Source organism: Pseudochaenichthys georgianus, chromosome 19 (genome assembly GCF_902827115.2).
Source record: "Pseudochaenichthys georgianus chromosome 19, fPseGeo1.2, whole genome shotgun sequence".
Taxonomy (NCBI): Eukaryota; Metazoa; Chordata; class Actinopteri; order Perciformes; family Channichthyidae; genus Pseudochaenichthys; species Pseudochaenichthys georgianus.
Window position 1 is genome coordinate 1,905,469 of NC_047521.1, and position 24,847 is coordinate 1,930,315.

Genomic DNA, 24,847 nt, shown 5'->3' on the forward strand with positions numbered 1-24,847 from the left:
TTCCTGTTCACACCGCAGCGGAGCAGCCTCTTAGCTCCGGAATCCGGTTTGTTTCAAGCACCAAAACATTGTCCGGCTAGAGCAAAAGCACCGCATACGTCACGCTTACGTCGAGGCGGGGGCAGGGGCGGGATCAACTCCTGAACAACAACAAAATTGTGATATTGGGCTATATAAATAAACATTGATGAAAAAGCCCGCGCTTTATCCAGTTTGTACACAACGATGGAGAAACTTGAAGAGACCCAGCTACCTGCTGGGGAATCTGGTCTTCTGAAGAGATACAGAGGAAGCTGGAGCACAATCGGCCATTGTTGTTGTTGTCGGTGTCAGCTGTGAGGGGTTTCCGCACGGTTTTGGCTTTATGAAGCAGGCACGCAAACGGTTACACAATGACGCAAACGATGACACAATGACGCAAACGATGACACAATGACGCAGCACCAGTCGGACTATGGGCGGTGTGAAAAGAGCCGGAGCTAAACCGAAGAACCGGTTATGAACCTGAAAAGCTCTAGCACGGAGCTTGAACCGGAGTTGCGTTGGTGTGAATAATAATAATAATTCCTTACATTTATTATAGCGCTTTTCCAGATGCTCAAAGCGCTTTACAAATACACATTACACATATCATACATGCAATGGTCATGTACTGTGGACAATACCCACAGGAGCAAGTGAATGAGGTATCTGTGAGTTTTACTGGTTTTCTTGTTCCAGTCTGTTACTGTCACTTTGTTTTTGACACTTTCAAATACTGCTATCCAACAAAAATGCTGTACAAATCATATTTATTATTAATAAAGAACATTTTTCCAAGTATAACATTTTTTAAATAAAAAAAAAAAATTCTTTATTATTCAATATCGCGATAAATACCGTACCGTGGACTTGTTATCGCGATATTATCGTACCGTGAGTTTTTGGTATCGTTACAACCCTAATCATTACTCATAAGCATCTTAATAGTCCAGTTTCATGCAACTACAGCAGCACCTGCTTTGAATGTGGCTCTTGACTTCAGAGCAGATTCCCACTGCCTGGGATTACCTCAGTGCAAGCGCAGCCTAAACCAGGAGATCACTAGGATGATCCGACACCCGGCGGTTTCACACAGTGCTGATGAAACCACTTCACACACACCTCTTTTATTCTGGCTGCAGTGAGTGGTAGCTTGCTTCTGAACAACAGCTGGTTCATAGACACACTCAGAGTGGAGTACATATGCATGAGCTCAATGTTTTACATACCATCTTTAAAATATGAAATGCAGCTCTCCTGCAAACCAATTACACTGTCTGTCTGTTTCTTTACATGTGGTTCAATAAGCCGTTTAAGTGCAGTTTTGAATTTGGCAAACAACCTGCTGGATTGCTTTCCTTCGTATGTATCGAAGCAAATGAAGCCAAAACATATACTTTCTTCCATGTTTAACACCTCAGCTAAGCAAGACTTGAGGTGAGGGAGCAGTATTCATGGGAAACGTCTTCATTGGAGAAATAACACAACATTAGATAAGGGGGTACAACTGCATCAGCCATATTACTGGGAAGTCTTTGTAAATACAAAAAAGGCCTTCATCAATCAAAAATCATGAGTACAAATAATTGTTATGTGTACGATCTAAAAAAATTACTAATAGCGTTATGTTTGATGATATTGCACTTGTGATAGAGATTCATGATATTGAAGGGAAGGAAAATGGTTTGAAATATGTTTCATATAACATGGAAATAGGGATCTGTACAAACTTTTTACGTTTGTTATTACGTCTGTGAAAAATGTTTGTAGGCCGGGAAAAATTTATGTAGAATGATATTTGCATATAATCTGCCTTTACCAAATGGATATTGCACTACTAGACCATTGCGATTTGGATACAATTCAGATGAATTGTTCAGCCCTAAAATATAAACCCCTACATGCTATAAAAAGCACCTTTAAACAAATATGATGTGATATAAAGAGACACTTGCCTTGACGGCTGCAGACACGGCCGCGGTGGCTGCGATGCTCAGGCCTTGCTTCCCAAAGTTGACCATGGTCTCATAACTCCTCTCTTTGGCCTGCACGATATACTCATCGATTTCCTACAGGAAGACAATCAATTAGGTTTTCTAGTAGACCACTTAATCAAGCACAACGAGGTGTGACTGTAATATTCTCAGCAACAAACACATGGATCATCTTACCCTCTCTCTGGAGGACAGGAGGGGGTGCAGACACTTCCTGTAGATAAGACTGGCTCCTCTGGTGTAAGGGGACAGCAGCCAGATCACAAAGGCTATCTTCAGCTCGTAGTACAGAGGAAACCTGGACACATACACCACAACATTGTCATGGCTATCATCCTCCCACACTGTGGTGTTCTTACAACTAAAGTAAAGGATAACAATGAGCAAACAGTAGTTGGGCTGTGCTTCAGCCTACCAAATTGGTGGTGGTGCTCTTTCACCTTCAAATGATGTTTTACATGGCACTATATCAAGGTTAGGGATCAGCCCCAACACATATGGAACGATCGGGAGGTGGTATTGTTGAGTTCAGTTCAGATTGTCCATTCAAAACCTCTCCACTTTCCCCAAATCCCACCACAGGCACCTTTCACATCTTCGAGTGTTCTCAAGGTTCAGTTAACCATTAATGGTATTCTGCCTCATTGCCAGTTTTCAATCTTAATGTACTAATGGGATAATGAGATAATAAGCAGTGCACTACATTTTCCATACGTGTACAAATTTGCTTCTTTTGCATCTAGTAAATGTCCTTTTTTTATTTTATGTCAGTCAGTCAGTCGAGTTGTAGCCTTTTAAAACAGTACATCTTGCAAACGATGCTTTGTGAAATTCAGTGAATAGCCTCACACCAAAGACTAGCAGCATTAAAGAGTAGGTTATGTAAAGCCCAAGGTTACACTTGTTAAGTCCTTTATGTGTACCCACTACCCATGCATTCTTTCATCTATCATTCTGATTACTACAAGGACTTTCCAATTACATTTCTTAAAGGTCACCTACTATGCAATATTCCCTTTTCCATTGTTTGCCCTACATAGATATGTGTACCCTCTGTGTTAAGAGATTTGTGAAGTTTCAGGAAAAAAGATATCTCTCTTTTGCCCTGATCCATCTATATTAAAAACCTGTCTGAAAATGAGCCGATCAGATTTAGGCGACTTTGTGATGTCACAACGTTTTTTGGGTTTTGCAACCATTAGCCAATAGCCAACCAAGGTAACCCTAACCCCCCCCCCCCCCCCACCTTATCACCTGAATCGAGCACCATTGAGCTTCTTTTTAACCAAATATCTCTCAGAGGGGCGTGGGGAGAGGCAATTTATTAGAATGTAAAGCTACAGACACTGAATCTGCACTTTTGGAACAGGGGCTGAAACAAAAGGAGTTTACGACATGGTACAATTATCTGTTTGGTATTACAGCCAAACACTCAGAGACATCTTTTGTATTTATCTGAGAACTATAATATATTACAAAAAAAAGAGTATAATAGGGGACCTTTAACTCTGAAACTCCATATACCAACCTAATTAATGATCACTGGTCAGTGAAGGTGCAGTGTACATACTGTATAGTAAAGTAGGAGAGGGCCATTTAGACAATGAGTTTAGATAATGATAAAAAGATTGCTGTGTAACTATTTTTAGTAGTTGGTAAACATGTGTGTATTTGTGTGGTACTCACCATGCAAGGTTAGGTCAGTGACGGCCTCGACCACAGTGTAGAGGGCAAACACAATCCAGTACATCATCCATCGCACCTATGCAGACACACAACAGAAAAAACACTGAGCATCACAGCGAAAAACTGCTTTAAATGGCACAGTGGTTGGGGTCGAATGGTGTTTAGACAGGACGTGACTCTGCGTTCTTCTTTCTTCTTTTCTTTCTTCTTCTTCTTCTTCTGCTCTTCTTTCTTCTCTTCTTCTCTTCTTCTTCTTCTTCTCTTCTTCTTCTTCTTCTTCTTCTTCTTCTTTTTTTTTCTTCTTCTTCTTCTTCTTGACTCGTGTTTGCATTTATAAAGAATGCACACGTGTTGTGTCGTTAATGTCAGATATGTACTAAGTAAATACATTTGTTCCTGCTTAAGATTAGATTCAACTGTAGTGTTATTGCACAGATTACAGGCAGATTACAGGAGACAACGAAATGCAGTTTAGGAGTGCAAAAAGCAGTAAGTGAAAAGTAATGTACACAATCTACAGAATAAAATATAGAATGAATTGAATGATGAAAAAATAGTGAGGCGTATGAATACACAGCAGCCTGTGAGCAGTATGGACAGTATGAACAGTGTGTATGAATATGCTAAGATATATAAAGTATGAAAACGGTAAGCAGTGCAAGTATAGTATAAAATATATGGATATTAATTCATGATAAACATTGTAGAACAATGATGAAAATGTGAATGGAAGTGGCGACGTAAAACTGACACAAAACAACAACAACTTTTGCCGAGCCAATTGGAGAGTTGGTAAAAACCACCAATGAGCGCTCGAGATACCAGTGAGTCGTTTCCATCAAGCATTTCGCTTCCGCAGCCTGTGGAGAGAAACTGTGCCGCCTCGCCGCGCCTCGCTTTCAAGTCTGCGGGCGTCTTTGTCCCGCGAGATTTCAACGTCTCATGTAGGCGAGCCTCCAGAGCAAGTCGGACAAAATGACTAACCTCATGCAAAGCACTAGCAAGACGGCGATCGCAATTGCGTAGGTCGAGTGAGTGAGTGAGTGAGTGAGTGAGTGAGTGAGTGAGTGAGTGAGGTGTGTGTGTGTGGGTGTGTGTGTTAGGACGAGTGAGTGTGTAAAGTTAGTGTTGTAGAAAGGTGAATGTGTTTTTCTTTCTCTTCTGTTCTCCTTTTTTCAACCACAAAGTGTCAGAATGACACACACATGCCTGCAGTATGACTCACACTATTGCTGGACTGCTTAATTGATGACCTCATGGTGAACTCCCTACACACACACGCTGATGATAAATGTAAAGAGGATAGAGCAGTAGCAGTAGCGTAGGCAGAAATGTACTTTAGGGTGGGCCTGTAAAAAATAGGTGGGCCAGATTTTTCTTCTGCGCATCAGAAGCTAACAACAATCCCCGCCGGTACCGGTGGCAGATTACTTTTAGAATACTTTTGGAATACTTTCTTTTTCCATAACAGATGGGTATGTTTTGGTGAACAGGAGACACGTATTTTACTGTTTTAATGGCTTATCAAGAGCACAAACACAACATTGGTGTCATTCTGGACAGCTCTCTCATCTGCACCCCACATAAAAAACATCACCCGGACTGCATTCTTTGTACTGTCTTAAAACCTTTCCTTAGAATATGTTATGAATTGTAAGGTGTCCTTGGGTGCTTTGAAAGGCCCCTAAATAGAATGAATTATCATTATTTATTATTATTATCTGAAACTTTTTCCAGTCACTTGCCCCATGCATTCAGCAGCAGCAGGCCATTCACTTTGATTTGATCCCGTTATAAATGTCATCATTTCGACAATAAAGAAATGCTACATAAACGTTATCTTGCACATTTTATCTAACCATCTCCGTTTCTAACTTTCAATTATTTTAAAAGAGATCTCTCTCTCTCTCATCTGCGTGCGGGGGCGGGGCCTCACAGACACGCTGCATCTCTCTCGCTCACAGACATGCTGCAGCGCTGTGCAGAGTTCAGTGTGCACACAGTTCTGCCGGTAATGAATATTACATTTTGTGAGGAAACTTTTCCACCAATAATTCCAATAAGTATTCCAACATGTATTCACTTCAGGTTTACGAAAGTAACTGTAATCAGATTACTCGTTTTTCAAATGTAACGCCAGCTGAACACACTTGATTTGTGTATTCTGATTACGTAACGCCGTTACCTGTATTCCGTTACAACACAAAGCAACCCTGTGTATAGCTCTCAGGACTGTCCACCAGCAGATGAGAAACACCCACCTCTCCGCCTCTTCCAAGGGACGAGGGAACCGTGCAGAGTTTCCGTTAACAACAGCCCAGCAGCAGGAGAGGTGGGGAGAGGGGGCTATTTCATCTTTATCAGAAAATGATTTTATAGATCGCTGCTAGATGAGGGCAGCGGGGGCTCTTCTTGGAGTCTGGTTTTTTTTATTTTAAAACGAAAGTTCATTAGTGAACTTTGAGCCATCATTTATCTTGCAGCTCTCCGCCTCTCTCACGTTATTACGGCGCGCCGGAACCAACAATCAGTTTTTACCGTAAATGAGTTCGGTTCAGAGGACAAAGCACATACAACATTAATTAAACTCGATATTTGTTCACTTGAATTTCACTTTGAATTATTGGATATTCTCAACGGGTGAATACATTTTTTATAATAATAATAAAAAAATAATTTTAAAATGACACAGAAGCTTTCTCAGGGTGGGCCAATGAGTAAACTGGGCGGCCCTATGGTGGCTACGCCACTGGGATAGAGAGCGACACACAGAGCGTTGTAAGAAAGGAATCTAATTATATTAGTGATGGGAATTATGGCTCTTTGAAGGGAGCCGGATCTTATGGCTCCGTTCCTTTCAAAGAGCCGTTCAAAAGAGCCGGTTTTTAAAAAGGGGGCGGGGTTACTAGGTTTATCTGCGAAATAATCACCAGGATAATGATTGACTGTATTCCAAGACCTAATGTCATAATCTGCATTGTAAACATGACACAAGGTGGCGCCATATCCATGTCAGTGAATGTACTACTTTGAATTTACCCTCTGTATGTGTTAAGTAAATAAAGTTGCCTTGCCTTCACGCAACTCTTAATATTAGATACTGTGTTTTTAAGTGGCGATGGAGATTATTTGTTGAGCCGTCAGGGCCCTAGGCCCTCTGTGAGGGCCTAAGATATTCTACAAAATAATATTTACAAACATTAAAAAAAAATATAGGATATATTTTTTCTAAAATATATTTTAGTTATATTTTTCATAGTTATACCAAAATAACTTGATTTAATTGCATTTAAAATAACATTTCCAAAGAAAAAATCATTCGAATAGCCTATTCAGTTTCTGTTGGAATGTGAAGGGTTAAATGAAAGAAGCTCGTCTCTGCGAGTTACTGTGAAGAGAGGAGCTGTTGGACGTCCAGCTATGAATTCACAGAGGGCCCAGCTATAGAGAGGCGAAGTCCCTCCCTTTCCGGTTGAGCTCCATGGGACCTTATTTCGGAAAAGTCAATTGAGAGAGAAAGATTATCTTTCGATCCCGTTTGAATGTGCCACGAATTACACATATGATGTTTGTCAATTTTTTTAAAGATAATTGTACAAGTCAAAAACAATTAAATGTGTCGTAAAACTGTGAAGTAACACTTTGGTGTGAAACCGCTCAATGAACTACACTCTCCCGTCTTTGCACCACACACCAAGATGGCCGTCACTGTTTGCACATTTCATCTTCTTTCTTTCAGAATGAGGCGAAAAGTATTAAAAGAGGTTTAAAATCACTACAAGTCTGGGCATGTTGAGAGCTGTACATACACACATGGGTCGTTAGTCGGTTCCGTAAGAGCCAGCATGCGGGACCGGGGATTCTGGGATTTGTAGTCTTTCTAGTTGCGTATTTTTCATAGTCTTATATTTCAACAGTTTTACGACAAACTGTGACTTTTTGACGTGGAAGAATTATTTTTTAAGATTGACAAACATCATGTGTTATTCATGGCACAATTCAAACGGGATCGAGAGATAATCTTTCTCTCTCCATTGACTTCAATACAAACTTTTTCCGAAATAAGGTCCCATGAGTCCCCACCGGAAGGGGAGGGACTTCACCTCTTCTATTGTAAACTAAACGAGAGAGTAATGTCAAATGACAGTACAATTGACCAATCAATATTCCCTCTAAATGGGTGGGTGTTATTAATCGCGGACATTATGACAAGTTCCGCCCGCTGCGAAACTTTTCTTGTTTCCATTGCAACCAACAACTTCCTGCCAACAGCGTTAACTCGCCTTCAAATAAAAGCATGCCAAATTACACTATAGACATACAACTGCAACGAAAGTAACAAACACAATGCAATATCCTTTTCAATTGTCAAAGAACACAAATAGGGTTATTTACAGGTGTTGTTTTGTGTGGTAGAGGGTCGCTTTCATTGAAGCGTTTTGGCACCCCCGGCCCGTTGTTTTGATATTCCGCTGAAGTATACGCTGTGACGTAATAACTCGAGGGAAGGGGGTGGGGGTCAGAGGGACTAGGGGTCCTTCTCTATTTTCATTTCCATTTCCGTCGCTCCTCGGTATCACCGGAAGTTGATTTGTCTGCGCCATCTTGAGTACCGTCCCATGGCGCTATTTCTGCGGAGGACCGAGGAGCGATAAAGGCGGAGCGATAATCGAGGAATCGCCAGACCACCTCCGATGAAATCCACAGATACTCGCCCCGCCCCCTTACAGTGTATCGCTCACTGATTGGACGATGTAGTGCATGCACTGATCTGATTGCTTCTTACATGAGAGCAGTTTCCCAGCGGAGTGAAGAAATACATGAAACTCACGAGTCTATACTGTATTTTGTTTCAATTCATGTATCATTTAGTTACAAATATGTGATATATCTGAACAAGAAAGTGGTCAAAAAATGTTAACGGGGACAGAGCTGGCTGCGGGTCAGACGAACAGCTGTGCAGCGTCATCACAAACAGACGTCGCTTCACGTGACGCTCCGGAGAAAGGACGTCCCATTGCTATTAAAACTCATTTCCCTGCTTCTCGTGGTTTCCTTGCGTCTCTCCATGCTTCCCTGGTGGGAGGGACTAAACGCAGGGAAACGACGCAAGGTGAAGGGATGCAAGGATTCAATTTAAATCGACCTGAGAAGGACCCCCGGTATAAAAGTCACGGTCGCCACTGTGTTGACCCTGCTTTAAAGGATATGTTGCTTTACAATGGTGCGCTTTATCACTGCCTGGGTTTGGTTGAAGTGCATCCAAATGCTGCTGCGTTTTCGCGTTTGGCTCATTTTCCATCCGAAAAACACGTCGTCTACCTGTCCTGTACCACTTGTTATGACTTCTCTCTCGCGCGTATTCCGTTAAGACCCACCCCATCTCACTCCTCGTGCTGAACACTATGGCTGAAACCTACCAGAGTAGGGGCGGGTCTTCACAGAATACGTTTGGGGAACAAAATCAAGCTTTTTAAAAGGCGAGTGGATTTTGGCAGGCAGTGAGAGCGGACCATAGACTGGTGCGGACCAACGATTGCGCGATAAAAAGAATGGCTCTCACCAAGTACGACTCGGTTCCCCTCGTTCGTACCAAAGAGCCGTTCAAAGAAATTGGCTCGTTCGCGACCGACACATCACTAATTTATATGTTTCAATCCACTTCCTCCCCCCACTTCCTCTGTCTCTCGCTTTCATCTTCCGCTTCAGACCCCATTCCTTTTCTCTCCGTCTCTAACAGCGTGTTCTTCTCCTTCATCTCATCAGTAGGGAGGACATAAAGACGTGACCGTCAGTGAAATATACAGCAGCCATTTTCCTTCCGAGGCAATAGCAGACATTTACTACGCCTGTCTGTGAATTACTGACATCTGACGTTCAGCTCTAAACAGACACTGGGCCAATGGTTATGCTAACCCTGGGAGCGGACAAGTTTATTCAGCTAAATAACTCTCTTCATCTTGTATTTACCTTTGTATGGGAACTTCACGAGTAAAATGTAACCACAGGGTCACTTAAATGCAAAAATGGCTGCAAATATATGTAATTAAGGATTAATTAGTCATTAGAATATGTTATCCTTTGAATACAATAGTTGGGTCAATAAAGTTTCACAAATATTAAAAAATAAACTAAAAGCAATGGGATTTTTATAAATAGTGTGTTGTAGGCAAATGTGAATCCAGAGACTTTATTTCAGGCATCTATCCAATAAAAAAAAAATTACCTTCAAGACAAGGGAGCCCGGAAGTGTGTAATGCCAACTAATTTCAGGTTAAGGACTCATTCCGACTAGTGCAAGTTGCTCTAATGTCTGCCTAAAGCAAATGAGGGATGTGAACATGAACAGAAACATTGGTTCCGTTTATAATATATTTGGGCGTCTTTATAAACACATGTTTGGTTTGTTAAGTGGCCACAGACAGATGACAACATTTACATCATGCAGACACATGTAGCAGGCAGAAGTATAATTGGTATTAAACCATCCACCAAACAAACCCATAATGAATACTGAGGAATACTGTTCACAACATCTCAAACACTTCCTTCTAGATTCTTTGATATTATCTTATACATATAGTATTTCCATGTATTATTTCTCAGTGTTAGGCCAGTATTGGGCAAGTTACTTTTAAAAAGTAACTAGTAATGTTACTGCTCTCAAAAAGTAACTAGTTACTTTATTAGTTACTAAGTTATAAAAGTAACTAGCAACAAATTACTTTAGTTTAAAATAATAACAATAAAAACACAAATGTTTGTGTTTGTTCTGTGGCAAAGTAAGAGAAAAGCAGAAAAAAGACAACTCCCCCTCATTGTAGCAATTATCATTATGAAATGTAGTGGAACAATATAAACACAAAAGATACGTTTAGACATTTTGACAGGCATCTTATTGTAGCCTCAACAATCAAGTTCTAAGTAGTGCAATATGAAATTAAAAACAACTACACTCCTCAACAACATACCTGGCAATTCAATCCGTTAGTTGACTCTGGGTGACATGTGGCGATTTAAAAAAAAAAATGTTGGGGTCACTGCCGGTAGTTTGAGACGGTGGGGTCTTTGGCGAATAGTTGTATAGCCCATGTACATTAGTTAGGTGCTTCAGGAGATTGGCATTGCTGTTATTCGATGTGGACAATGCTTTCTGTCCTGCACACAGTTTACATTTTACCGTAATATTTTTTGCGTCCTTTATCTCCACAAATTGAAAATAGTGGTTATATCTCCAAGTTGTAAATGCGCTCTGCTTGCTCTCGCTGATGCTTGCATCTGCCATTGTGTGGTGTGTTGTGTGGTGTGTGTGTGTGTGTGTGTGTGTGTGTGTGTGTGTGTGTTGCCGTGTACAGTGGGGGCAAAAAAGTATTTAGTCAGCCACCAATTGTGCGAGTTCTCCCACTTAAAAAGATGAGAGGCTTGTAATTTTCATCCGAGGTATACCTCAACTATGAGAGACAAAATGAGAAAAAAAAATCCAGAAAATCACATTGTCTGATTTAAAAAAATATTGGTCAATAACAAAAGTTCATCTCAATACTTTGTTATATACCCTTTGTTGGCAATGACAGAGCTCAAACGTTTTCTGTAAGTCTCCACAAGGTTTTCACACACTGTTGCTGGTATTTTGGCCCATTCCTCCATGCAGATCTCCTCTAGAGCAGTGATGTTTTGGGGCTGTCGCTGGGCAATACGGACTTTCAACTCCCTCCAAAGATTTTCTATGGGGTTGAGATCTTGAGACTGGCTAGGCCACTCCAGGACCTAATCCTTCATTGCCCAGGCGGTGTGTTTGGGATCATTGTCATGCTGAAAGACCCAAGCCACGTTTTATCTTCAATGCCCTTGCTGATGGAAGGAGGTTGTCACTCAAAATCTCACGATACCAGTGCTGGGGGGAAACGATTATTTTGAAAACGATTAATCGGGCGATTATTTGATCAATTAGTCGACTAATCTAACGATTGTTTTACTGTTGTTCAATTAACAAAAAACGTAATGTAAAGAAAAAATGTTTCACGATACTGTGTCTCAGGGGATCTTAATATTTAAGAACCTATTAATGTGTTATACCAGATTAACGGAAATAATCTCAGCTAACTGACGATATGTTACCATGTTTACCAAAACAAAACACAAGTCTCATAAGAAGCATCTAAATTACCCCTGAGCGAAAAATGCTAACGGACATTGGCACAGAACTCAAGATAAAAGTACCCTTATTACTTATCGTAGCTGCACATACAATATATCCGATTAAAGCTGAGACTCCACAGATTATGTAGGTATATAGTATCATCACCGAGTGATCCGGACTCGCGACAGGGGAAGCAAATACAGTCATCACAACACGTACCTTTACAGAGCTTCTAGGGAGATTGTCTCACCCACCGTAGCTGTCAATCTGATCAAAAGACGTGTTCAATTGCATTAAAATGAGATAAAAACGTGGCTGAATCGGTTAATCCATAGGTTTTTAGCGTCTATGTATAAAAAAATTATTGAATTTATAATCCATAATTCCATTTTTATGTAAAAATCGGAGAGCAAATGCTAGCTGCTAATGGTAGCCACCACAGCTAGAACTGCTTGTTGCTTTGGGTGACCCACGTGTGTGTAGCGACGCGTCGACGCGGAAATATGTCGTCGACGATATTTTGAAGTCGCTACAGCACTACACGATACATGGCCCCATTCATTCTTTCCTGTACACGTATCAGTCGTCCTGGGTCCCTTTGCAGAACAACTGCCCCCAAAGCATGATGTTTCCACCCCCATGTTTCACAGTAGGTATGGTGTTCTTTGGATGCAACTCAGCATTCTTTCTCCTCCAAACACGTCTAGTTGAGTTTTTACCAAAAAGTTCTATTTTGGTTTCATCTGACCATATGACATTCTCCCAATCCTCTTCTGGATCATCTAAATCAGGGGTGCCCACACTTTTTTGGCTGGTGAGCTACTTTTGAAATGACCAGCTCACCGAGGTCTACCAACCAAAAATAAAATCCCAAATTGCAAGGGTTGCTGAATAACACGTTTTATTTATACATGGGATAATAGGGCTGCAACAAACGACTAATTTGATAACCGATTAATCTATTTATTAATGAAACGATGAATCGACTATTCGGACTATTACTGTATGCCTTGCACAATTTCTCAAACGCTCTTATTTAGCCATCAACTTTTAGATTTAGCTTGAGGTTGTTTTAGGCATGTGGAAACTAACAATGAAGACAATATAGATGAATACTTGATTCAAAAATACATATATTATTAAATGTATTTAACAAATTGTGAACAAAATTAACATTGCTTTTTATTTAAATGAAATTAATTGTTTGTTTGTAGCCTTTATTTAACCAGGTGAAAGCCCCTTGAGATCAAAAGATCTCTTTTTCAAGGGTAACCTGCAAAAAACAAAAACAAAATTCACATCAAAAGAAACAACAATGTTTTAACAAATCGTATTAAATAATCTGATGACAGAACTGTAAACAGAATAGCTGAAACTTTAACAAAATAAAGAGTAACTCTGTTACCTCATTATTAACCCATGTTTGTATAATTGTGTTAGCTCCGTGTGTTGCTGCTAGCATGCATAACACCTGACGTGGAAACGTTACTCGTGGATGGGGGGGCTACAGAGCTGCTAGAAAGACAGTGGAACTCAGTGCATTCCTCCGTCTGGATGTGGAGCACTTTTTCTAAATGTTTCGACAAATTGCTCGTGTTACCGCCCTTACATGCTAACACTCTTGGCAAGGAGCATTGTCCACATCGAGACGGGTAACATTTAACCACACCTTGGAGCGCTTCTCTCCGCTATCTCCTCCATGTGTGTGTTGCTGCATGGAGCAGCCGCGTGTATGTAAACTGCCCCGCCCCCTCGCACACAGACGGGAGAGAGATCTCGTCTGGATTGGAAAGGTCGAAAATACACCGACCATAGACGCATTTGTTTCTCTTTTTGCATGTTAGAAACGAGTTGGCGACACTAAGACTGCGAGATAATGTTTGTGTAGCAATAATACATGACCTTTCTCTTTCTCAACTCGCTACTCGGAGGGAAGTCGCTGTCATATGCCTTGTGAACACTCCGATAATGCCTCTCTACATTACCTTTCTTTGGCAGAGCGACGCTTGATTTACAAATAAGGCAAATAACCTTTGAATGTGACATCACAAACAAATATTCTTCCTCCCATTCTGGGTGGAAGTGGTATGTCTTTAGCTTTTTGCTCGGTCCCGCACTCATTTTGTTGTTTGTCTCCAACTTAATTTGAGTTTTCCCGGCACTTGACTGTTTTTGTATCGCTTTGCATTCTGGGTTAACAGACTGGAAAGCGATAGGTCGCTTTTTCTGTCAATCAAGTAAACTCCTGAATTAAGTGGCAGGGAGGCCAAGGGAGGAGGAATCAAAACCTGTTTTGACTATTTTAACGGAGCTGGATTTTATTTATTTTTATGAATGACTTGCGATCTACCAGCCTTGCCCCCGCGGTCGACGTACTGGGCACCTTTGATCTAAATGCTCTCTAGCAAACTTCAGACGGGCCTGGACAGGGGGGACACGTCTGGCACTGCAGGATTTGAGTCCCTGGCGGCGTAGTGTGTTACTGATGGTAGCCTTTGTGACTTTGGTCCCAGCTCTCTGCAGGTCATGGATTCGGTCCCCCCGTGTGGTTCTGGGATCTTTGCTCACCGTTCTTGTGATCATTTTGACCCCACGGGGTGAGATCTTGCGTGGAGCCCCAGATCGAGGGAGATTATACAAGAGATGGTCTTGTATGTCTTCCATTTTCTAATAATTGCTTCCACAGTTGATTTCTTCACACCAAGCTGCTTACCTATTGCAGATTCAGTCTTCCCAGCCTGGTGCAGGTCTACAATTTTTTTTCTGGTGTCCTTTGACAGCTCTTTGGTCTTGGCTAGGGATGCTCCGATCGATCGGTCACCGATCAAGATCGGCCGATACTCACTCTCTACCGATCGTTCGGTGCTCTCTAAACATCCCGATTGCGAGAGCCGATCGCATGACGTAAAATACATGACACTTTTCTCTGTGTGCGGCAAAACAAGCTCGCCAAAATGGCTTCACCGGTCTGGCATTATTTTAAGGTGACAGTAAAATAGCGGTATGCAACGTGTGTGAAGCAGAAATCCTGCAGCTCCTCCCGCCGGACCGGTAAGCAGAGCGAAACACACAAGAGTTAGACCTAACACACTTAGCTATTTTATCTATGGAACAAGCTAAACTAGTCATTATAAATATATGTATTCTTCACTGTCGGGTCACTCATTACTGGATCAGTGAGCTGCATGAGATACTGACAGGCTGTCAGGAGAGGGAGAGAGGGGGAGAGAGGGGGGAGAGAGAGGGAGAGAGGAAAAGAGAGCGCTTCCGCTCATTTCTCCCGTGTTATTATCCAAAGTGAATGTAAACTTGAATAATGTACATCATTTGAATGTAATAATTAAGTTGATTGTTGTTTGTGGAAGCTCCAGTGAATGAGCCCCATTAACTGAGTTTTAAACATCACTTTAAATGGAAGATTTAAAGTGATGTTTAAATCTTCCATTTAGGCCCCGCCCACTCGATCGAATCGGCCGATACTGATTCCGGCGATCTGTCCCGAAATTGGCAATCGGAGCATCCCTAGCCTTGGCCATAGTGGAGTTTGGAGTGTGTTTGAGGTTGTGGACAGGTGTCTTTTATACTGATAACGAGTTCAAACAGGTTCCATTAATACAGTTAACGAGTGGAGGACAGAGGAGGCTCTTAAAGAAGAAGTTACAGGTCTGTGAGAGCCAGAAATCTTGTTTGTTTGTAGGTGACCAAATACCTATTTTACCGAGGAATTTACCAATTAATTCATTACAAATCTTACAATGTGATTTCCTGGATTCTTTCCCCCATTCTGTCTCTCATAGTTTAAGTGTACCTAGGATGAACATTACAGGCCTCTCATCTTTTTAAGTGAGAGAACTTGCACAATTGGTGGCTGACTAAATACTTTTTTGCCCTACTGTATGTGTGTGTGTTAGCAAGTGTTTGTGTGTCTATCTGTGTATTTTCCCCATAAGGCAAGACCCGCCCAACTCTGTCTATGATTGGCTTACCCTGAAATGTTACCTCGCATTAACCAATCATCACTCCTCTCTGGTCACTTTCACTTTTCCATGGTACTGTGAGAGGACATCACTGTATTCGCCTGTAAGTTACATCCGCAGGGAGATTCGGTTCAGTTGGATCACATAATGTACGCAGTAACGCACCCCTTTAAATCACAGTATAACGGCGTTACTGAATGGGAATAGGAAACTAGTAACGTTATTAGTTACCGCAAAAGGTAGTTGCGTTACAGTAACGCGTTAGTCCCAACACTGGTGTTAGGGGAGACAAGCAGTATTGCTTATACTGGCCAATTATTTGAGACTCTGCTTTTTATGAGTACCAGGTTTCATTTGAGATTTGACAAAAAGATGAGAATTTTCAACTTAAATGTGCGATTTTGTGTCAATTGCCTCAGCATCCAAACATTCGGTCAACAATTGTCAGTTAATCTTCTTCAATTTCTTCTATTGCATCTTTACTGAAGTTACAAGTTTCATCAGAACTGATTTAGTACCGACAGGCTAACTACTCTAATAGGACATGAATGAACTTGCACAGCACTTCAGTGTCTATGAGTATGTATCATTTGTGGAAAAGGTCATTTGAGTTTGGTTTTACTTATAGGTTTTTATATAAAGTAAAAAATGACAGTAGATATGTCATATTATTGTACCTATTGTTTTGATTCAGTAATGTTGCCATTAAAGCTGACACTTTATCCAAGGAAGTCTATAAGCAGAATGTCCTTGGGAAAAGTGGGCTTGTCTAAACACAAATAAAGAAGTATACTGTATCTGCAGTCAGTCCTCACTTTATGAGATGTAAGCAGTGAGAAAACAGACCTCCAGACAAGTCTATTCATGTCAGTCTGGCATCCAGATTGCTCAGCAAAGAAGCCTACTTGTCTGACACAGAGTGGAGCGGCACACTGTAGCCTGGGGTCAAAGGCTTTAACGGCCCTTATTCAACACTTTATCATTCCCCAGACATGCAGAGCGCTGTTTGCAGTCTATGGACATAGCGGATCATTTTGACTCGTTGCGTTGTGGCGATGTCTCGCAGATAACACAGATAATACAGATAATACATATGAAAAGTATAATTTGCTCAGAGTCCAGAGACAGTTGTGGTTCTGTCCGGATCCGGACCGGAGTCCGGACTTTGAGAATGCCTGTCCTAGATGCAGCTTTTTCTAGTCTGCTGTCGATTTTTTTTTTAATATTTCATTCAGCGTCGCTAGCTGTTCCAGTCGCCTAGAAAGTTCCTTAGTTAGAAGGATTTATCTAATTTCTTATTTTTTTGTATGGCATGGAGAGCGTGTCTAGTCCTCCATACCGTGCCACCAGTCATTTTTCACTTTTAATAGAGGTTGAGAGGGTTTAACACGATACTGACCGGGAAACATGACTGTCAGCATGCATATAGGCACACAGAAATAGGCAGTAAAGAATTAACAAATGGGCTGGAGGGTGTGTTTTATTAAAAGCTTAATTCAATGTCATGCATTTGTTTTGGTTAGATAATGGTGAAGGCTGGAGACTAATGTGCAAACCGTGGTGGATGCTGCTCCTAGCTCATCCTGTGGGGAGATCTAGCCTTCAGTCACTCCTCTTGACATTACTGAAGAGGGTACAGCGTGTAGAGGGTACAGCTGAGAGGAATGAGTCCTACACCTGGAAATGAGTCAGCATTTTAGCACTTCTTGGCTAGTTGGTCTCAAGGTCGAGTTTTTGTTTTTTTAATGAGTTTTTGGTTGGATTTTCAAACGTTTTGAAAAGCTTACAAAGTACTCCAATTTTAATATGTTCTGGATTATTCCGAAATCCAATTGCTTTTAGTGAGGGAGCCCTTGCTATGCCAACTTCCGGGTCCACATACAAAAATGTGTCATCGCTGCAGTAATCTATTGCTTTGAGGGGTGTTGAAATAATCGTTTCTAAGATGCATCCCGATGCAGACGTGGACGATAATGCATCAATGCAGTGACAGAACATAATCTCAGTTCGCCACATTTATATCATAGTTAAAATGTCTCGCTAGATGGACTTAATAACCTGGCAACTGAATTAACATAACAAATAAAAATAAAACGTTATATCAATATTCCAATATTGAATTCAGCCATATTATATTAGAAAGACAAAGAGGAAAAGGCTGCAAAAAGCTTGCTGCGTGTGTCTGGCTGTGGGAGCTGGTGTGTTAAAGCTGTGTGAGGATGTATTATAACTCAGCCTGGGATTTCATTCTCACTGACATCACTTACATCAGCCGAGTCCACGGAGAAGACCCCTCCCAGCCCTCACATCCATATTCATGTATGGGAGCCCATCAACCGCTGAGTTAAAATGGAATTGGTGCTGTGACACAACACTCAATGTTTTTGGGGAAAACGACTTATACACAACACATGTACGTGGTTTCTTAACCTGAATGCTGTCATCAGGTGACCCTTACACAGAGAAGAATCTCTACAACAAAATGACAATCATACAAATCAAGAGATTTCAGTTAAGAATTCCAATATTTCCATCAAATGTAAATGGAGAAGGTACAGTTATGAGATCATTTCTGTCAAAAACAAACATTTTAACATATAATCAATTCATAAATATAATCTGATTTACATTTTCACATATTTATTTTTGTAAAAAGGACAGAACTCTTTCTTTTACAAAGTGACTGACATCAACATATTACTTTATATCAGACAATAGCCAAATCTATATTGCATCTTTTTAAATGGTATTTACATAACTATCAACAGTTTTGTTTGCCCCTAGAAATGTATTATGATAACAATTCAATTATGAAATCCTTCAAAGAGATTTCTTTTAATCAGTCTCATAAGTAAACTAGAGAGTGGGTTTAGATAAGTTAAAGAAGTTTCCTGTCAGTTTTTTTGACTTATTTGCACTTATTAAATCTTAACTGGGTGCCCTTATCTGAACCATTCGTTTTTGTCTAATCGAAACTAAAACAAAACAAAACAAAAGTGAAATGGTTGGAATGAACTCCAACTGTATCTTGGGTAGTATTTATACCAAGTGATGGAGGGGATCTCAATTATTCACCTGAAGCCAACAACTTGATTGTTTAGATTGCACTGTTGCACATTATACCACAGGACATGAACACATGACTCTTACAGGCTACAAGAGACTCATTACAGGAGATGGGTCATCTACCACATCAAAGACAGGACAATTACCAACCCTGCAATATCTTTGCAATATTTGTATCGAGGCATTTTGTTAAAAAATACTATTTGATCTTAGGTTGAGCTTAGTGGTTAAGTCTATGTGAGTGGGCGTTGTAGAAACATGCAAACATCAAGCAGGCCATCCACACTCAGTGATTTGTATTTACTTACATATTCCTTGACATTTTTTGTCTTGACAGCTTTGTAAGAGTAGTACGCAGGATACAGAGTCCCAAAGAAAAGCCTGCAGGGAGAGAGAACAAACAACATGAAGCATATTATTTCTGTTACATGTTAAATAACCCCGTAAGCAATTCACGAATACATCTTGCATAGTTGCAAACCTAGGCACTGCTGAAATGTTGTCAACATGTTGAACACATTGAATACATTGAAATTCCTGCCTGAATGGAAAGTGTTCTCACTTTGATGAGACATTCCATTTCCAAGAGATGATTTGAATAAGAGGTCTGTTTTTACTAAAAGTAGAAGTTTTATTGGTGGTTTATCTTCACACGGTAGGATAAACATTTAAGTACATCTTAAAGGCTTCAGTTTGTCCGTATTGCCGGAAGTGTGTTAGCATTTTACAACTTCCGATTCCATCGTCTCAAAGTCAAATGTGTTTTAGGTTAGATGCCTGAAATAAGGTCTGGAGTAAACACAATGTGAATATATTTGTGATGTTTTGTTCTACGACATAAAATACGTCAGTAAAGACCCCAACAGTTAACATCTACAGCTTTTAATAGTTAACGTTTACAGCTTTTATGCGTCTTAAAAATGTCAGTTGCTAACTATTGACTAATTGAGACGACTAAACTTGATCATGCCATAACACCATTAGCCTACTTTATCTTAGTGGTGGTGATAAGCAGCAATGCGAGTGTGATGTATTTATTTGATAGCCCAAGGTTAGCTTTTTACTGCTGATTGCATTTACGCATTAAACACTTAAATGTGGTGTCAAAACGTGGAGAATAAAGCTGCCGAACAAACGTGTACATTTCATGCACTTTTTTTGCCACAGAGCTTCTTTTTTTGTTGCTATAATCCAAAATCCAAAAAAAACAACCCATGGCTTTTTGTTGAGGGAGCCCTTGCTTACTTCCATGGCAGCTCAGAATAAAACGTCATCACTGCACCATTCTATTGTCTGGTTTCTAGAGTCACAATCGTTTCTCCACACACAGAATATAACACTCAACCCAAAATGGTAGTATACCATATAATCCAAAGTGTGCGGAGCCTTACATGCGGAATTGTGATTTTCCAGTTAAAAGCCATCATCTGTTTCTGCAGAACAATCTGGGGACTTATTTTTATCCTGCTATGACCAGTGTTATAGACACCGGGTGTTGGGTCCTGCCCTTTATATATACAGTCTATGGTCCTGACCCACAGTTTGGAAACCACTGGAACACAAGACAATGACTCAATGTTTCCCCTGTAATCTGGTGCAGCGGATAGGGGTAATGTGGGGTTTGGCTCCATGTGTGCAGGTTCACACACACACACACGCACGCGATTTGATTTTACAAATCATTATCCATGATCAGTTTCTCTATTGTTTTTCCCCAAAAAAGTATTATGTAAGTATATATCAAGATAAGAGCTAAATCAATACATATAAATGATTTGCCCCAATTAAAACGTTGTAAATGTTCGCCAATAAGAAACAACTTTTGGATCTGTATCAGACTCAAGCAGCCATTAGGCGCATTCACACCGCAGTACTTTTCCCACAAAGGTTCATCAGAACTTAGTTCATCAGAACTCTTTAGTTCTCATGAACTAAGTACAGATCGCGTTCACACCGGAAAAAGTCCCTGGGGGTGGATTAGGCAAATGAAGCCGCTGACGTCACTTCTTCTTCTTCTGCTTTGGGTTTACTGGCAGGCCGCAAACTACTTCACGGCGTATACTGCCGCCCAAAGTCCCCGGCCGGAAGTACCCGGAGGTGGGGACTGACTTCCGAGTAAATCGCCAGAACGCCGACACCTCCTCATCTCCACCGCTCCCATGTTTTAGTTTGTGTTGCCATAAATTAGTCTCTCTGCGTTTCTGCGCTGGGCTAATGCTAATAATGCTAATGCAAGGATAATAAAATGGCGGCTTCACAAAACTTTTTGGGAATTTTACGGGATGTACACATACAATCAGTGAATATTTTCCATACCTAGGTAAGATATCCTTATGGTTCAAGAACACTTCATTTTAAGGTTCTTCCTTATAAGCTGAGTAAATATGTGGTGAAGACATTACACAACTGTTCTCAAAGGATGAGTGGTACTGAGCAGGACTAAGGTGAACTTGATGTGAACAATTCAGGGGGCTTAGTGCCCATTCAAAGCCAGTGATTCAGTTTTGGTTAACCCATCATATTAAATACCTGAAAAATTGATAAGAATCTTCACATTGATGCAACCATCCTATAAAGTCTAACATTGCCATAAAGCCTCTTGTGATTTAGAACACTGCTTGTAACACAACCAGAAAGTAGAGGAAAAGATGCCACGGTGTAGAGTATGGCAACATCTGTGATGGTTGACAAACTACATCCACAGTAAAAGTGTACTGCACTTCAGAACAATGATGATTATAGTGACCCCATGTTACAGAACTTACAGTGTCTCTATAAATAACTGTTTTTCAAGACAAAAAACTGATGCCGAGCCTTAAATGAATTAAAACATTTTAACTACACTGAACAAAAATATAAATGCAACACTTTTGTTTTTGCTCCCATTTTTCATGAGATGAACTCAAAGATCTAAAACATTTTCTATATACACAAAATAACCATTTCTCTCAAATATTGTTCACAAATCTGAAAGAATCTGTGATAGTGAGCACTTCTCCTTTGCCGAGATAATCCATCCCACCTCACAGGTGTGGCATATCAAGATGCTGATTAGACAGCATGATTATTGCACAGGTGTGCCTTAGGCTGGCCACAATAAAAGGCCACTCTGAAATGTGCAGTTTTGCTTTATTGGGGGGTCTGGGGGGGTCCGAAAACCAGTCAGTATCTGGTGTGACCACCATTTGCCTCACGCAGTGCAACACATCTCCTTCATAGAGTTGATCAGGTTAGTGATTGTGGCCTGTGGAATGATGGTCCACTCCTCTTCAATGGCTGTGCGAAGTTGCTGGATATTGGCACGAACTGGAACACGCTGTCGTATACGCCGATCCAGAGCATCCCAAACATGCTCAATGGGTGACATGTCCGGTGAGTATGCTGGCCATGCAAGAACTGGGATGTTTTCAGCCTCCAGGAATTGTGTACAGATCCTTGCAACATGGGGCCGTGCATTATCATGCTGCAACATGAGGTGATGGTCGTGGATGAATGGCACAACAATGGGCCTCAGGATCCCGTCACGGTATCTCTGTGCATTCACAATGCCATCAATAAAATGCACCTGTGTTCGTCGTCCATAACATACGCCTGCCCATACCATAACCCCACCACCACCATGGGCCACTCGATTCACAACATTGACATCAGAAAACCGCTCACCCACACAACGCCACACACGCTGTCTGCCATCTGCCCAGAACAGTGAAAACCGGGATTCATCCGTGAAGAGAACACCTCTCCAACGTGCCAGACGCCATCGAATGTGAGCATTTGCCCACTCAAGTCGGTTACGACGACGAACCGGAGTCAGGTCGAGACCCCGATGAGGACGATGAGCATGCAGATGAGCTTCCCTGAGACGGTTTCTGACAGTTTGTGCAGAAAGTCTTTGGTTATGCAAACCGATTGTTGCAGCAGCTGTCCGAGTGGCTGGTCTCAGACGATCTTGGAGGTGAACATGCTGGATGTGGAGGTCCTGGGCTGGTGTGGTTACACGTGGTTTGCGGTTGTGAGACCGGTTGGATGTATTGCCAAATTCTCTGAAACGCCTTTGGAGACGGCTTATGGTCGAGAAATGAACATTCAATTCACGGGCAACAGCTCTGGTGGACATTCCTGCTGTCAGCATGCCAATTGCACGCTCCCTCAAAACTTGCGACATCTGTGGCATTGTGCTGTGTGATAAAAGTGAACATTTTAGAGTGGCCTTTTATTGTGGCCAGCCTAAGGCACACCTGTGCAATAATCATGCTGTCTAATCAGCATCTTGATATGCCACACCTGTGAGGTGGGATGGATTATCTCGGTGCTCACTATCACACATTGTTTCAGATTTGGGAACAATATTTGAGAGAAATGGTTATTTTGTGTATATAGAAAATGTTTTAGATCTTTGAGTTCATCTCATGAAAAATGGGAGCAAAAACAAAAGTGTTGCATTTATATTTTTGTTCAGTGTAGTAATACCAATGCCATGTTGAATAAAATCAAGTGAAAGAAAAACAAGTAAGAGGACTAGATAATACAAAGGAGGTGTGATCTTACTGACGGGGATCATGCTGGCAACCTTGCCTGGCAGACTGGAGCTGCTGAATTTAAACCGACCCAGAACTGAAACTGACATCAGGAGAGGAGGGAGGGGCAGAAGAGAGAAACACTTCCTGCTAGTGCAACAGGTCCAACACAATAAAGCCTTGTTCCCACCACACATTCAATGAATGCTGAGGTCTTACGGTGAGGAATAACGCATGGTATTTGTGTTTAATTTTGCCCACTTCTTTCCAACTCCACGACATCAGATCGATTACATTATTGTACTTTGGTCTGCAGCCCTAAACGACCCTTATTCAAGTGACATGACATCAGTTTTCACCCACTGCCCCTGAACACAAACGCTGCCTTTATGCGATAAGCGTTTTGCTCTTTGGTCACCACGAGGTTGGGCACAGGGCCTCTTGATAAAAACAGCTAGTTAGTTTTGTTTCTATGGTTCCCTCCCATGGTAGCCTGTGCAGCTTCATACAGCGGACACCTCATTGGTTGCCCGCCAAAAGGTAAACTGTAATCTAGGTCAAAGTTGAAATCATTTAAAGTCAAAGTCGAGTGCAGCGCTCAGCAACAATTTCAGCATAATAGCTTTACACTACTTTAACCATGCATGCAGTAGAAGTCTCAAACACCTAAAGGAACCTTTAAAAAAACATCAATGTCTGTGGAGTACCCCTTTATAATGAATTAACAAAGAAATCACAGCAATGCTTCCACTGCAACAGCTGCCACAAGTCACCAACTCTCATTGGAATGAACGACTGCTGGCTGCTCATCAATCTGTTGGTGTGACTGCACAGTGATGTTACTGTGCTGACACATCTCCATCTGCTCTTTTTCAGAGCGTTCCTTTGATCTGCTCACTAAATCTCTGGCTCTCATTACCTCCAATATTATCTCTCTACCATTCCGTTATATTCAGCTCTACCACATGCAAACAAACTGCTACTGTGTCTTCAAATGGTTCACCTTTACAAGGACTGGTGGGGTTTCATTTAGAATTGCTGAACATTTACTTGAACAACTGAGAACAAGACAGCAGTGTGTCGGTTCACTTTGCCTAATGTTTGTTGAGCTTTTTGTTACCCAGCAGCCCATGCAACAAGTAGACCATGGCCGTGTCTCGTTTCTGAGATTCCCCTCCTCGACTCCTATCCTCGAGACTTAGTCCCGCCCACAGGAGATGCGAGCGGAGGACTGAGGAGGGGAGCCGAGGAGAGAGGAGGGGAAGCAGCAGGCGGTTAGAGAAATGAGAACTCCTCTCCTCTGTGTGGTCATTTTAAAGAGACGTCCATTAATGATGACAGGGGGCACAGCAGCCCTCTGTCTGATGGACAGATGTGTTCATGACCACTTATATATTTACTAGGGATGCACGATATTGTTTTTTTTAAACCGATACCGATAACTTC

The 24,847-nt window shown here is 41.3% G+C and overlaps 1 protein-coding gene across 1 annotated transcript in view; it reads right to left on the minus strand.

The window, feature by feature from the left end:
• Positions 1-24,847, minus strand: part of reep3b (receptor accessory protein 3b) — a 56,652-nt gene that overhangs the window by 17,181 nt on the left and 14,624 nt on the right. The window contains exons 2-5 of the mRNA XM_034107249.2: positions 19,193-19,265; positions 3,698-3,777; positions 2,193-2,313; positions 1,977-2,090 (exon numbers count right to left, since the gene is read on the minus strand). Of these exons, the coding sequence (XP_033963140.1) occupies positions 1,977-2,090; positions 2,193-2,313; positions 3,698-3,777; positions 19,193-19,265 (388 nt within the window). The remainder of the gene's footprint in view (positions 1-1,976; positions 2,091-2,192; positions 2,314-3,697; positions 3,778-19,192; positions 19,266-24,847) is intronic.